General features: G+C 48.1%; 1 protein-coding gene across 7 annotated transcripts in view; it reads right to left on the bottom strand.

Moving 5' to 3' along the window:
- KIF16B (kinesin family member 16B) overlaps positions 1 to 13,234 on the bottom strand; it is a 454,357-nt gene that overhangs the window by 360,210 nt on the left and 80,913 nt on the right. For all 7 annotated transcript variants that reach the window (XM_073672199.1, XM_073672197.1, XM_073672201.1 and 4 more), the window contains exons 5-6: positions 11,963 to 12,060; positions 11,247 to 11,356 (exon numbers count right to left, since the gene is read on the bottom strand). In XM_073672199.1, the coding sequence (XP_073528300.1) occupies positions 11,247 to 11,356; positions 11,963 to 12,060 (208 nt within the window). The remainder of the gene's footprint in view (positions 1 to 11,246; positions 11,357 to 11,962; positions 12,061 to 13,234) is intronic.

Below are 13,234 nucleotides of genomic sequence, written 5' to 3'. Positions count from 1 at the left end.
CAATTTTTGAAGTTGCTTCACATTTCATTTTGGCGGTTCTGAAAATGTGAAGGAAAAAAAATATATATATACACCGGATTGCAAAAAATAGACTTTTTCTATAACCCATTTCCTGCCAATTTTCATTTGTGCACTATTGTTTTTTTCCTAGCCTACGTCCAAAAGCAATAACTTTTTATTTTTTACATCTACATTGCCATAGGAGAGTTTGTTTTGTTGAGGGTTGAGTTCTAGTTTTGAATGACACCATTCATTTTACCAGATAATATACTGAAAATGGGGGGGGGGGGGGGGGACTTCTAAAGAAGGATGAAATGGTGAGAAAAATGCAATACTATCATTCGCTTTTATGGCATTTGTTGTGCAATATAAATGACCGAGCAACAGGATTGCTCTTACTGTGATTTTACTGACCTGCACAAACAGTTTTACATGTACAGTACAGACCAAAAGTTTGGACACACCTTCTCATTTAAAGATTTTTCTGTATTTTCCTGACTATGAAAATTGTACATTCACATTGAAGGCATCAAAACTATGAATTAACACATGTGGAATTATATACTTAACAAAAAAGTGTGAAACAACTGAAAATATGTCTTATATTCTAGGTTCTTCAAAGTAGCCACCTTTTGCTGAGATGACTGCTTTGCACACTCTTGGCATTCTCTTGATGAGATTCAAGAGGTAGTCACCGGAAATGGTTTTCACTTCACAGGTGTGCCCTGTCAGGTTTAATAAGTGGGATTTCTTGCCTTATAAATGGGGTTGGGACCATCAGTTGTGTTGTGCAGAAGTCTGGTGGATACACAGCTGATAGTCCTACTGAATAGACTGTTAGAATTTGTATTATGGCAAGAAAAAAACAGCTAAGTAAAGAAAAACGAGTGGCCATCATTACTTTAAGAAATGAAAGTCAGTCAGTTCGAAAAATTGTGCAAACTTTGAAAGCGTCCCCAAGTGCAGTTGCAAAAACCATCAAGCGCTACAAAGAAACTGGCTCACATGAGGACTGCCTAAGGGCTATTTGACCAAGAGGGAGAGTGATGGGGTGCTACGCCAGATGACCTGGCTTCCACAGTCACCAGACCTGAACCCAATCGAGATGGTTTGGGGTGAGCTGGACCGCAGAGTGAAGGCAAAAGAGCCAACAAGTGCTAAGCATCTCTGGGAACTCCTTCAGGATTGTTGGAAGACCATTTCCGGTGACTACCTCTTGAAGCTCATCAAGAGAATGCCAAGAGTGTGCAAAGCAGTCATCAAAGCAAAAGGTGGCTACTTTGAAGAACCTAGAATATAAGACATATTTTCAGTTGTTTCACACTTTTTTGTTAAGTATATAATTCCACATGTGTTAATTCATAGTTTTGATGATTTCAGTGTGAATGTACAATTTTCATAGTCATGAAAATACAGAAAAATCTTTAAAAGAGAAGGTGTGTCCAAACTTTTGGTCTGTACTGTATGTAGTCATATTAGTAAATTTTTTTTTATTGACCAGAGTGAGGGCTTGTTTTATACATGGGGAGCTATTTTATTGGTACTATAATGTTTTGACAAGTTTCATTTTTTTTTTATTTTTTTAGTGGGAGCGCCAGACCGAAAAACGGCAATTCAGGCGTTAGGTTTTTTTTAATTTAGCACTTTGGGTAATTAATTTTATAAGTTACTCCAAATTTTATAAATGGCAGTGTTAGAGATAGACAACAGCAATCATACCTAGAAGCAAGTATCGGCTGAATAACAACATAAGATGCACTATTATGTCCTGTGTCTTGAAGAAGTCGTCTCAGAAGGAGAAACATTGATGATATATCACTAGGACATAGTGTTCTGACTCCCAGGGACTATTATAGTTAAGAACCAACCATGCATGCTTCCACGAAAGCTAAGCAGATGACGTGCCACTTAGAATCATAGATTGTTAGAGTTGGAGGGGACATCCAGGGTCAGTGATCAACCTCCTGGTCAATGGAGGATTCACTAAACCATCTCAGACAGATGTCTGTCCAGCCTCTCATTGAAGACTTCCATTGAAGGATGTAACGGGTCCGGGAGGCGGAACCTCTGAGCTACTATACAAGGGGGCGGCCCTTGTAAGGGAGCGGGTGGCAGTCTCTAGGTAAGGGGTAGGTACGACCTGTGATGGCAGAGCCTCCGGGTAGGCTAGCAGGCAGATGGTAGATGTGTGCTCCCAGGTGAGCAAGCGAGAGTCTCTGGAATAGCAGGTGGTCACGGCACGTGACGGCGGAACCTCCGGGCTGGCAGGCAGGTAGGTAACGGAGAAGCGCTCCCAGGTGAGCGGGCAAGAGTCTCTGGAATAGCTGGTGGTCACCGCACGTGACAACGGGACCTCCGGGCTGGCAAGCAGGCAGGTAACGGAGTTGCGCTCCCAGGTGAGCGGGCAAGAGTCTCTGAGATAGCTGGTGGTCACAGCACGTGACAACGGAGCCTCCGGGCTGGCAAGCAGGCAGATAACGGAGAAGCGCTCCCAGGTGAGCGGGCAAGCTGGTCCATAGACAGACTGACCGAAGTAGTAAGGCAGACCGTCGGACCTCAGGCAAGCAGGCAGGTAGCTGATATGCGCTCCCAGGTGAGCGGGCAGGCTGGTCCTTTAGACAGACTGACAGGAGTAGTAAGGCAGACCGTCGGACCTCAGACTGGCAGACAGGTAACAAGTATTCAGGCAGGAATCAGGCAGGTAACTAGCAGGAAACTGGCAGGTAACTGGCAGGTAACTGGCAGGTAACTGGCAGGTAACTGGCAGGTAACTGGCAGGTAACTGGCAGGTAACTGGCAGGTAACTGGCAGGTAACTGGCAGGTAACTGGCAGGTAACTGGCAACGGGACCTGAGGGCTGAAGCACAGGTGAGACACAGGTGCAAACAACATTGCTCGGGCACCTCCATTTTGGAGGAGGTGCCTTATATATGATGAAGTCCTCCGGCTATTGGCCGGGGACTCCTTAGGACGGCGCGCGCGGCCCCTTTAAGAGGAGGGGAGCGCGCGCGCGCGCGCCCTAAGCACAGGGGCCGGGAAGGAGCGCGCGCTGAGAGCAGAGCGGGAGGAGGACGCCGGGAAGGAGCGCGCGCTGACAGCAGAGCGGGGAGAGGACGCCGGGCACGGAGCAGAGCGGTGAGGGGAGCAGCGTCCCTGCCTAGCAGAGGGCAGGGACGCCAGCGCTACAGTACCCCCCCCTTTAGGCCCCCCCTTTTTTAGGCCAGACAGAAATTTAGCTAGGATGAGAGGGGCATGGATGTTCTCCCGGGGCTCCCACGTTCTCTCCTCAGGACCAAACCCCTTCCAATCTACCAGAAAAAAGGTCTTTCCTCTTACCCTTTTGGTGGCAAGAATGTTCTCTACCTCAAACTCGTCCTCAGCAGAAACCGGAGCAGGAGGCGTACCTGTAGACTTGGAAAAAGAGTTAAGCACCACAGGTTTGAGGAGAGACACATGGAAGGAGTTAGGGATCCGTAAGTTGGCCGGGAGTTTCAATTTATAGGCCACCGGGTTGATCTGACTGATGACCTCCAGTGGGCCGATGAACCGAGGCCCTAACTTATAGGAAGGGATCTTGAGCCGGACATATTTGGACGAGAGCCAGACTTTATCCCCAGGGCGGAATTGAGGAGGGTCCAGACGTTTTTTGTCAGCGTGTCTTTTCATACGCTCGGATGACAGAAGGAGTGCGGACCGGGTACTCTCCCATATGGAGGAAAATTTGTTAACAAGAGATTCCGCAGCCGGATTGTCCGCCGAGGTGGAGACGGGAAACGGGATCCGAGGATGCTGACCGTAGACTACAAAAAACGGGGATTTGGAGGAAGACTCGCTCTCGTGATTGTTGTACGAGAATTCGGCCCATGGCAGGAGATCCACCCAGTCAGAATGGTGGGCATTAACGAAGTGCCGAAGGTAACTGGTCAGGTTCTGATTGATCCGTTCCACTTGACCATTAGACTGTGGGTGGTAAGCGGAGGAGAAGTCCAGGGTGACGTCCAGCAATTTACAAGTGGCTCTCCAGAAACGGGAAGTGAACTGTACCCCACGATCCGACACGATGTGACGGGGCAGGCCATGAAGACGGAAGATGTGGCGGATAAAGTCTTTAGCCAGCTCGGGTGCAGACGGAAGACCTGGCAGTGGAATGAAGTGAGCCATCTTGGAGAAGCGGTCAGCGACCACCCAAATGACCGTACAACCGGCAGAGACGGGTAGATCAGTAATGAAGTCCATCGCTATATGCTGCCAGGGGGCAGCAGGTACTGGCAGAGGTAGGAGGCGGCCGGCCGGCAGGTGTCTCGGAACTTTGTTGCGGGCGCAGGACACACAGGCAGAAACAAAGTCTATTACATCCTTGTGCAGGTTAGGCCACCAGTAGTGCCGGGTAATAAGCTGGAGGGTCTTTTTCTGACCGGCGTGGCCAGCTAGTTTAGACGAATGACCCCAGTGTAGGATCTTCTCCCGATCAGGTACTGGTACGAACGTCTTACCAGGAGGAAGACGATTTAGACTCACGGGAGCCACCTGCATTACTCTGGCGGGATCGATGATATGTTTCGGATCCTCCTCGAGATCAGACACCAGAAAGGACCGAGACAAGGCGTCCGCCTTGACGTTTTTGTCAGCCGGGCGAAAATGAAGGACAAAATCAAAACGAGCAAAAAACAAGGACCACCGGGCTTGGCGCGGGTTAAGTCTCTGGGCATGCTGGAGGTAAGCCAAGTTCTTGTGGTCAGTGTAAATTATTACCGGGTGAAGAGCCCCCTCGAGCAGGTAACGCCACTCCTCCAATGCCAGTTTGATGGCCAATAACTCTCGGTCTCCTATGGAATAGTTGCGCTCAGAGGAGGAGAAGAGTTTAGAGAAGAAGCCACAAGTTACCATCCTCCCGGAAGATGATTTTTGAGTAAGTACCGCTCCGGCTCCAGAGGAGGAGGCGTCAACTTCCAGGAAGAACTGTTTGTTGCCATCTGGGCGATGCAGCACCGGGGCGGAAGAGAAGGCCTGTTTAAGGGAAAGAAAGGCCTCCTCTGCTTCGGGTGGCCACTCTTTGGGATTAGTACCTTTACGGGTGAGCGCAGAAATTGAGGCCGTCCGGGAAGAGAAGTGTGGTATGAAGAGGCGGTAGTAGTTGGCGAAGCCCAGGAATCGCTGAATGGCCTTCAACCCCTCCGGTCGGGGCCATTTCTCGATGGCAGACAGTTTCTCAGGATCCATTTGTAGGCCGGTCTGAGAGATAATGTAGCCCAGAAACGGAAGCGAGGTCTGCTCAAAGAGGCACTTCTCAAATTTAGCGTAGAGATGGTTCTGCCTTAGCCTGAGCAGGACCTGACGAACGTCCCTCCGGTGAGTCTGGAGATCCGGAGAGAAGACCAAGATGTCGTCCAGGTACACCACTACGCAGGAGTAGAGAAGGTCCCGGAAGATGTCATTGACCAACTCTTGAAAGACGGCAGGAGCGTTACAGAGACCAAAGGGCATTACCAGGTATTCATAGTGGCCGTCCCGGGTGTTGAATGCCGTCTTCCATTCATCCCCCTGACGAATACGAACCAGGTTGTACGCCCCACGAAGGTCCAGTTTGGTGAAGATCCTAGCCCCCCTCAGGCGATCAAATAATTCTGGAATGAGCGGAAGGGGGTACTTATTCTTCACCGTGATCAGGTTTAGGCCTCTATAGTCTATACAGGGACGGAGAGAGCCGTCCTTCTTTTTGACGAAAAAGAAGCCTGCTCCCGCCGGGGAGGTAGATTTCCGGATGAATCCTCTGGCCAGATTCTCCTCAATATATTCGGACATTGACCGGGTCTCAGCAGCGGATAAAGGATAGATACGCCCACGGGGAGGAGTAGTACCGGGTAGCAGATCGATGGGACAGTCGTATGGTCTATGTGGTGGTAATGTCTCTGCCTCCTTTTTATTAAAGACATCTGCATAAGACCAATAAGGAATCGGAAGTCCAGGTAGATTAGCTGGGGTAGGAGAGGGACGGACGGGATGGACGGGAACCAGGCAGGTTTTATGACAGTCTTGTCCCCAGCGAAGGACCTCTCCGGTTTGCCAGTCTAGCACGGGTGCATGTCTCTGGAGCCAGGGCAGACCTAGCAAGAGGGCGTGAGAGAGTCCAGGCAGAACATGAAAGGAGATACTTTCAGAATGCAGCATTCCCACCTGCAGGGTAATGGATTCGGTGATGAGTTGAATGGGGCGAGGTAAGAGGCCCCCATCCACGGCAGCGACAGACAAGGGTACAGCCAGAGGTTTGGTGGGGATGCGGTATTTCTCAACCAGGGACTGTGAAATAAGGTTCCCGGCTGCTCCAGAGTCAAGTTGGGCTAGTTCGAAATAACGGTTCTCCCCGTAGATGATCGAAACTGACAACAGCAGGGATGGAGAGGATTTATTCTTGTCTAGGTGGACCTCTCTGAGCGAACCTAGACACAGGCGTTTCCCGACCTCTCCGGGCAGGCACGGATCCGGTGCTCCTTACTGCCACAGTAGAAGCAGCTCCCCTCGGCACGGCGTGAGTCCTGACGGGTTTTGACCATCTTGGTCTGGTCGACCTGCATAGGCTCAGAAGAGTGTACCTGGGGAGAGATGGAGGGAATGACGGGTTTCTGGAAAGTAGGAGCTAAACGTGGAATCCTTCTCTCACGGGTGACCTCTTTGGCACGCTCCTGGAACCGTAGGTCAATCCGGGTGGCAAGGGTTATTAGATCATCGAGAGAGGTAGGAATGTTCCGACCAGCAAGTTCATCTTTAATACGACCGGACAGACCCTCCCAGAAGACGGATACCAGAGCGTCGTTATCCCAGGCCAGCTCCGAGGCAAGGGTGCGGAACCGTATGGCATATTGGCCCACGGTGAGACCCTCCTGACGGAGGCGTAGCAGAGAGGATGCGGATGAGGTCTTCCGTCCGGGTTCGTCGAAGACTTTCCGGAAAGCCGAGAGAAAAGCAGGCAAGTTGGACACCAGGGGGTCTCCTCTCTCCCATAGAGGATTTAGCCAGGCCAGGGCCTCCCCGGTGAGATGGGACATGATAAAGGCAATTTTGGCCCGGTCGGAATTAAACTGATGGGACAAAAGTTCAAAGTGCAGGGTGCACTGATTTATGAAGCCCCGAGCCTGGACGGGGTCGCCTCCGAAGCGAGGAGGTGCAGAAAGCCGGGGTCCGGGGTAGGATACCATAGTATTAGTGGGCAGCGGAGCTGCCGGATTGCAAGATATGGCACTGGCGGAGGTTGTTGGTGGATCAGACAGAGTGTTCAGGCGAGTATTAACATTCCGCAGGTGACCCAGGATGGCCTCCTGTTGGGACCTCTGACGGGACAGTTCAAGACAGAGGTCCGAGAGCGAGGGAGCTTGGGTGCCACCGGGTTCCATGGCCCGAGCAAACTGTAACGGGTCCGGGAGGCGGAACCTCTGAGCTACTATACAAGGGGGCGGCCCTTGTAAGGGAGCGGGTGGCAGTCTCTAGGTAAGGGGTAGGTACGACCTGTGATGGCAGAGCCTCCGGGTAGGCTAGCAGGCAGATGGTAGATGTGTGCTCCCAGGTGAGCAAGCGAGAGTCTCTGGAATAGCAGGTGGTCACGGCACGTGACGGCGGAACCTCCGGGCTGGCAGGCAGGTAGGTAACGGAGAAGCGCTCCCAGGTGAGCGGGCAAGAGTCTCTGGAATAGCTGGTGGTCACCGCACGTGACAACGGGACCTCCGGGCTGGCAAGCAGGCAGGTAACGGAGTTGCGCTCCCAGGTGAGCGGGCAAGAGTCTCTGAGATAGCTGGTGGTCACAGCACGTGACAACGGAGCCTCCGGGCTGGCAAGCAGGCAGATAACGGAGAAGCGCTCCCAGGTGAGCGGGCAAGCTGGTCCATAGACAGACTGACCGAAGTAGTAAGGCAGACCGTCGGACCTCAGGCAAGCAGGCAGGTAGCTGATATGCGCTCCCAGGTGAGCGGGCAGGCTGGTCCTTTAGACAGACTGACAGGAGTAGTAAGGCAGACCGTCGGACCTCAGACTGGCAGACAGGTAACAAGTATTCAGGCAGGAATCAGGCAGGTAACTAGCAGGAAACTGGCAGGAAACTGGCAGGTAACTGGCAGGTAACTGGCAACGGGACCTGAGGGCTGAAGCACAGGTGAGACACAGGTGCAAACAACATTGCTCGGGCACCTCCATTTTGGAGGAGGTGCCTTATATATGATGAAGTCCTCCGGCCATTGGCCGGGGACTCCTTAGGACGGCGCGCGCGGCCCCTTTAAGAGGAGGGGAGCGCGCGCGCGCGCGCCCTAAGCACAGGGGCCGGGAAGGAGCGCGCGCTGAGAGCAGAGCGGGAGGAGGACGCCGGGAAGGAGCGCGCGCTGACAGCAGAGCGGGGAGAGGACGCCGGGCACGGAGCAGAGCGGTGAGGGGAGCAGCGTCCCTGCCTAGCAGAGGGCAGGGACGCCAGCGCTACAAAGGAGAACTCACCACCTCTCATGGCAGCTTGTTTCACTCATTGATCACCCTCACTGTCAAAAACTTTGCTCGAATATCTAATTTGTATCTTCTCCTTTTCAGTTTCATTCCATTGCTTCTCTTGTTTCCATGTGCAAATGAGAATAAGGATGATCCCTCTACACTATGACATCCCTTCAAATATTTGTAGACAGCTAATAAGTCTCCTCTTAGCTTTTTTGCAAGATAAACCTAACCAGATACTTTAACCATTCTTCGTAAGACATACTTTGCAGTCAGCTCACCATCCTGGTGGCTCTTCTGTGAACGTGCTCCAATTTATTTTTTAAAATGTGGTGCCCAGAACTGGACACAGTATTCCAGATGAGGTCTGACCAAGGAGGAGTAGAAGAGTATAATTCCTTCACATAATCTAGACTTTATGCTTCTCTTAATACATCCCTGAACTGTGTTTGCCTTTTTTGCTGCTGCATCACACTGTTGACTCATCTGAAGTCTGTGATCTATTAGTATACCTCAGGCTGTGTGCCCACGAAGTGGATTTAATGCGTTTCCGCGGCATTACACATGCGGATGTTATTCGGGTTAAATGCGCGGATGGTACCTGGGTCTGGAGAAGGAGAGACTCTCCTCCAATCCGGGTACCATGTTACCTGCAAGTTAAAAAAGAATTATAAAGTAAAAATTAAAAAAAATATATTCATACACACCTCTCCAGCGGCCCCAGGCGGCATCCTCTCTCCTTGGCGGCCCGCAGTGTTCTGCCAGGACCTGCAATGACGTCATTTAGTCAGCTGATGGTCACGCGACCGCTGACGTCAGCGGTCAGGTGATGGTCGTGTGAGCATCAGCTGACTAAATTTTTTTACTTTATAATTTTTTTACTTTCGTTTTTTTAACTACAGGTGCAGTATTTTCAGCAGAAATCTCGGTCACACAATATAAATCCATGCCAGTTGCATGGATTTATATAACCTGTCAAGCCCTTTTCCAAGTGATGCTCAAAACTGCTTGGAAAAGCACTTGAAAAAACACATGCATAAACGCATGTAAAAACGCTTAAAAACTGTTCTCCCTGGCAGAAAAAACAGATGTAAAATATGCATGCGTTTTTTCTGCCAGGGAGAGGAAAAAATGCTCAGGAAATTTCAGCTTAAAATCTGCATCGTGGGCACATACCCCAAGTCTTTTTCACACGTCCTGCTACCTAGCTCTATTACTCATAATCGGTAGATATAAATTTTGTTTTTCTTATCCAGATGTAAAATATTATATTTCTCCCTGTTAAATACCATTCAATTAGTCACTGCTCATTGTTCAAGCTTATCTAGATCCTTCTGAATCCTTTCTCTGTCTTCTCTAGTGTTAGCTATCCCTCCTAGCTTTGCATGGTCTGCAAATTTGATTAGTTTACTTTCTGTTCCTTTATCTAGATCATTTATAAAAATGTTGAACACCACTTGGGCCTAGGACAGAGCCTTGTGGTACCCCACTTGAAACACTCTCCCAATTGGATGTCCAACCATTTATTACCACTCTGAGTACGATCACTAAACCAGTTATGAATCCACCTAACCGTAGCCTTGTCAATCCCATAACTTGGTCATTTTTTCAATAAGAATAATATGAGATACTTTATCAAATGCTTTGCTCTAGTCGAGAAACACTATATCTATCGCATTTTCCTGATCCACCCAGTCAGTGATTCCATCTTAGAAGGAAAGTAGATTAGTCTGTCATGACTTATTTGCTACAAACCCATGTTGGCTCTGGTTTATTGCTGTATTCTTATCCAGGTACCTTATTTTGCAGATTATAAGACGCACCAGTCTATAAAACTCACTCCAAATTTTGGGGAGGAGAATAGGAAAACATTTTTTTTTTTTTTTTTTTTTTTTTTTTTTTTATAAACTGGTGCGCGTTATAATCAGCTTACCTTGGGAGGTCTAGGCGTTGGTGGAGCGGGGTCCGAGGTGGCAGGGTCGAGGCAGGACAGGGTGTTCAGAGGCAGGAGTCGGGAGATCGCTGCTCCAGGAAACTTCTGCCTTCCGGTAGAGGCAGGAGTCTGAAGATGGCTGCGGGCCCAATGCTTGTAGTAGTCTGTTTTCAGTGGTGCGGGAACTCCACCGACATTTTGTAAAAGCCAGAGCCCGAACCTTCCATACTTTCTTATACAGCGGTCTCCGGAAAAATGGCCACCGGAGGTGACGCATGCTCAGATTGAGATCTCGGCTCCGGAGATCTCAATTGCGCATGCGCCGCCTCCGGTGGCCATTTTCCCAGAGACCACTGCATAGGAAAGTATGGAAGGTGTGGGGCTCTGGCTTTTACAAAAAGTCGGTGAAGCACCCTGCACCACCGAACACCGACTACTACAAGCAAGGGGCTCGTAGCATGGGGCAGCAGCCATCTCCCGACTCCAGCCTCTGTCAGAAGGCAGAAACTCCCGGCAGCAGCGACCCTGGGGCACCGCTCCACCAACATCAGTAAGCGCGGTTGGATTATACAGTTCGAATTATAAGAAGCCCCTCCATTTTCCCCTAAAATTTGGGGGGAAAAAAAGAGCGCCTCATAATCCGAAAAATACGGTACTTACATACATGTTTAATAATTTGTTCAAAGATCTTTCCAGGTATAGAAGTAACATTTCTTTGAATGTTCCTTCTGAGAGAACCCCATTATGAGTAATAGGATTACAGAGCTCACATAAAAACTATACAACAATGAAAATCACTTACACAATTGCAATAATATAATGAGTGATAGCACAAAGCGGAGTTTGGTACCTTCAACATATGGACCCTCTTTAGGATGTTCTCGAACACGTAAATTGAAGGTTTTGGACGACTTTCTTCGTAGCAGGTCTCTTACTCTTTCATTGTAAATTTCTAGGTAGCTGAAAATAGCACATAATGTACAATTTAAAGGAAACATGACACCAGGATTATGCTGCCTTTATATGTTCATTATGAACAGGGGGCCCTTTATATGTTATGAATAGAAACACTTAAAGGGGTATTCCCATCTCCAAGATCTTATCCCAATATGTAGTAGGTGTAATAATTATAATATTAGCAAATACCTCCAATTAGAAATGCAGTATAGTATTTTTGATTCGCTATGCCACTTACCTCATGTGCAGGCATTGCAGGACCTTAGGTATCCAGGGTTACGACCACTAGCAGCTAATTAACTGTCACTTTATCAGTGGTCGTAACCATGGATACCTAAGGCCTGCAATGGCTGCACATCAGGAAAGAGACATAGCGAATCAGAAAAACAGTACTACATTTCTAATTGGAGGTATTTGCTAATATTATTATTATTACACCTACTAGATATTGGGATAGGATCTTGGAGATGGGAATACCCCTTTAATGAAAGGACTGCGCAAAGTGGACAACTGCTTTAATGCAGATAAACACAATTCACAATAAAGATACAGTGATACAGTAAAGCCACATCATTCGAAAGTGGCGTCTTTAAAACATTATACACCTACCTTACTTCTGTACGAAAAGAGGCATCCCCCTTCCTGGTAACGTCAGCAATCTTACTGAATAGTCCTTCACAAATCCGGGGTATTAGGCCAGAATCCCCCTGTGTAAGAAAAAGAATTTTGGGTATTGACATTTTGTATAAATAAGGGATATGATGTACATGTCTTACCATATTAATAAGAGGATGTCAATGATTTAAAAAATAAATAAATAAAAAAAAGAAAAACACATCCGTCCTACAGGTTGTGTATGGTACTGCAGCTCGGCGCCTTTCACCCAAGAGGAGCTGCAATACCAGACAACTCTTCTTCAGGAAAAAAAAATTGACTTTTTTTTTTCTTTGCCATGTATTTCTGACCCTGATAACCATTTTAAGAAAATAAAAGAACAATATAACAATTTAAGAACATTACTTGTTTTACGGTGATGTCAAGTTGTTAAAAAGTCTGCTTTGACAAAAATGCTGGAAGATTAGGTGGGTGTAAAACTACGCTGCCAGAGATGCGGTACACAATAGAAAACCGAATGGAGTGTAGATGCGGTTTTATTCGTCAACGTGTTTCGAGGTGATCCAACCTCTTCTTCAGGACAAACCACAATACAGTTCCATCTTTGGTCACTTTTTTAACAGCTTCAGGCTTCGAATGCTGTGAAGTGGCTAAAAAGTGACCGATGCACTCTTCAAGCAGCTTCCATTTGGAAGTAGTCACTGTTTTACACTGTAGAATGTAAGATAAAAGAGCCTTTAGCACAGCAGCAGAGAAAGACGTCCAAAAAGACTTAGCAAAAGACGCTTGAAAACTCAGTTGGTATGCCAGACTCTATAAGATGTAGTGTGCACATACCCTTGGTGTTCAGTTCTTTGGAGAACCAAGCTGCCAACCAATATCTCTGCCATTAGTGTTCACAGAAATTGTCACCCGGTTTTCTTGAGAGATGAAATGCAATACAGGTTTACGCTACACCCTCCTATCCAATACACAGATACATATCTAGGTAGATTTGTAATTTTGGGCTCTAGGAGAGCTGTCTGATGACCATGGAGATGTATAATGGTTCCTATAGTGGCTACCACCCATCAAACTTTTTTTTTTCTGGAAAAAATTACTGAAACGCATACATTTTTGGCAAATGTTTAAGTTTTGGCTATAAACAATAAATGTACAATTCTCTACTTAGGTTACACATTATGAACCCAACCAACGTCTCAATGACAATGGTGATTATACCTCCGCAGCCCACTAGGTTTCTCAGTGCCAGCTAACGTGCTCTGT

Source organism: Phyllobates terribilis, unplaced genomic scaffold (assembly GCF_046119375.1).
Source record: "Phyllobates terribilis strain yellow unplaced genomic scaffold, ASM4611937v1 Scaffold_3__8_contigs__length_932513732, whole genome shotgun sequence".
Classification (NCBI taxonomy): Eukaryota; Metazoa; Chordata; class Amphibia; order Anura; family Dendrobatidae; genus Phyllobates; species Phyllobates terribilis.
This window is presented reverse-complemented; position numbering and strand designations above follow the sequence as displayed.